At 36.7% G+C, this 1,658-nt stretch overlaps 1 protein-coding gene across 1 annotated transcript in view; it reads right to left on the bottom strand.

Annotated features, from left to right (window-relative positions):
* Positions 1-1,356, bottom strand: part of LOC106807768 (syntaxin-8-like) — a 4,036-nt gene extending 2,680 nt beyond the window's left edge. The window contains exons 1-3 of the mRNA XM_014810215.1: positions 1,260-1,356; positions 891-985; positions 194-301 (exon numbers count right to left, since the gene is read on the bottom strand). Of these exons, the coding sequence (XP_014665701.1) occupies positions 194-301; positions 891-985; positions 1,260-1,316 (260 nt within the window). The 5' untranslated portion in view covers positions 1,317-1,356. The remainder of the gene's footprint in view (positions 1-193; positions 302-890; positions 986-1,259) is intronic.
* Between the last annotated feature and the right edge of the window lie 302 nt (positions 1,357-1,658).

Below are 1,658 nucleotides of genomic sequence, written 5' to 3'. Positions count from 1 at the left end.
GACATTTCTTAGTAATTAGCAGTGATATTGGACAAACTAATACGCGTTTGGCTATAAGGTAATGTACTTATTAACTACACAAGGTGCCAGTTACTGTAGCATTCGTCAACTTTGCATAATCGATGGAAATATTATGCCTTTAAATATATAAATTATATACGTACACATATATATATACATAAATGAAATGTACCTATTGCTCAAGGCAGATGATTCGTGCTTGAAGGCCTGCTCCATACGAGTTGCATTTGTGGTTAGATTGTCAACCATGAGTTGTCTCCGTTCCATCTCCCTCTGCGTACTATGTCACCATTTAAGACATCAAACGTCTCAGATATAAGCCTTTACAATCGTGGGATGAATTACATCGCAGATAGATTGTTGTAGAGCAGAACAACTACCTCAAACATTTATTACAAGAAAAGTTTTAACAGGTTCACCACCATTGGCAACACCAGCCTGTATAACTTCATGTATGTATTTGTATGAATAACATGACAGATTGTTTATTATATACTCCAGATTTCATCTATGCAATATTTTTACCGACTTCCACTAAGCATACTTTGTGTTGATTATATTATATGAGAATGCTTTCCTTATTTCTAGTCCATTTATAAAAATAGCTCAAACCTCTAAGCACCCACCATCTACATTTCATTAAAGTTTTACTGGTGCAGAGATTTTACTCTATAACTATAAGCAGCAACTTGCGTACAAACCTAGATGTCTCTGAAGTGTGTCTGATAAAAAGATTTCAGCTGACAGGTGGCAACATTGGGTGCAAAATGAACTTTGTGTAGAAATAAATGAATGTGCTCATAAACCGTCTAATACTGTCACATCACAGCCTGAATCATGTCTTGATAGGAACTCGTTTGGAAGGATACATTTGGAATGTTGATGCTGATCTCATCACAGACTGCTTCAGATTGCTGACCTGGTTTCCATACGTCACTAACATCTGTCGTATTATCGATGATAGCTAGAAGTAAATCAGTACACTCATAGGAAAAAGGGGATGGTGGTGATGGTAAGGCTTGGTGGTAGCAGCGGTGGTGGTGATAGTAGTGATGATGGTAGCAGTGGTGGCAGGGGAATAGTCGTGCCATCATCACTTCTAACGCACAAAATATATCATGAAATATCAGTGAGCATGATCTATTGCTATTGGGCCTAATGCTATTGCGATTAATCTATAGTTTTATGCAGCATTACATTCCTAGGACAAATAAGTTCTTGTGATTACTACTACAAACCTTAGCAAGTTTTGCTTTGTCGCCATGAAGATTATTTCTTTGATTGATCTTCTCCATAATTTCCTGGCTAAGTCTAGCACAGGAATCATGGTCTTGTAACCTTCAACAAGTAATAGTATTAGTAATATATTAAACATAATTTACATGTACATACACTTACTGAGCAAACCCTCTGGCGCCTTACATTGTCTCATAAAGTTACAATTACAAATACTCAACGACTATGCTAGCATCCTTTCCAACAGATCAACACGGTAATATAGGATGTGATATGCAATTGCTCTTATTGGGTGTAGGCTGCATGGCAAGTTACTGGAGAGGAAGTGGAGTATATTTATACCTAACTGCTATTTAACCAAACGATATTTATTTTAGGACGTCCATATTATAACTGAACCT

Source organism: Priapulus caudatus, unplaced genomic scaffold (genome assembly GCF_000485595.1).
Source record: "Priapulus caudatus unplaced genomic scaffold, Priapulus_caudatus-5.0.1 Scaffold233, whole genome shotgun sequence".
In the NCBI taxonomy this organism is placed as follows: Eukaryota; Metazoa; Priapulida; class Priapulimorpha; order Priapulimorphida; family Priapulidae; genus Priapulus; species Priapulus caudatus.
This window is presented reverse-complemented; position numbering and strand designations above follow the sequence as displayed.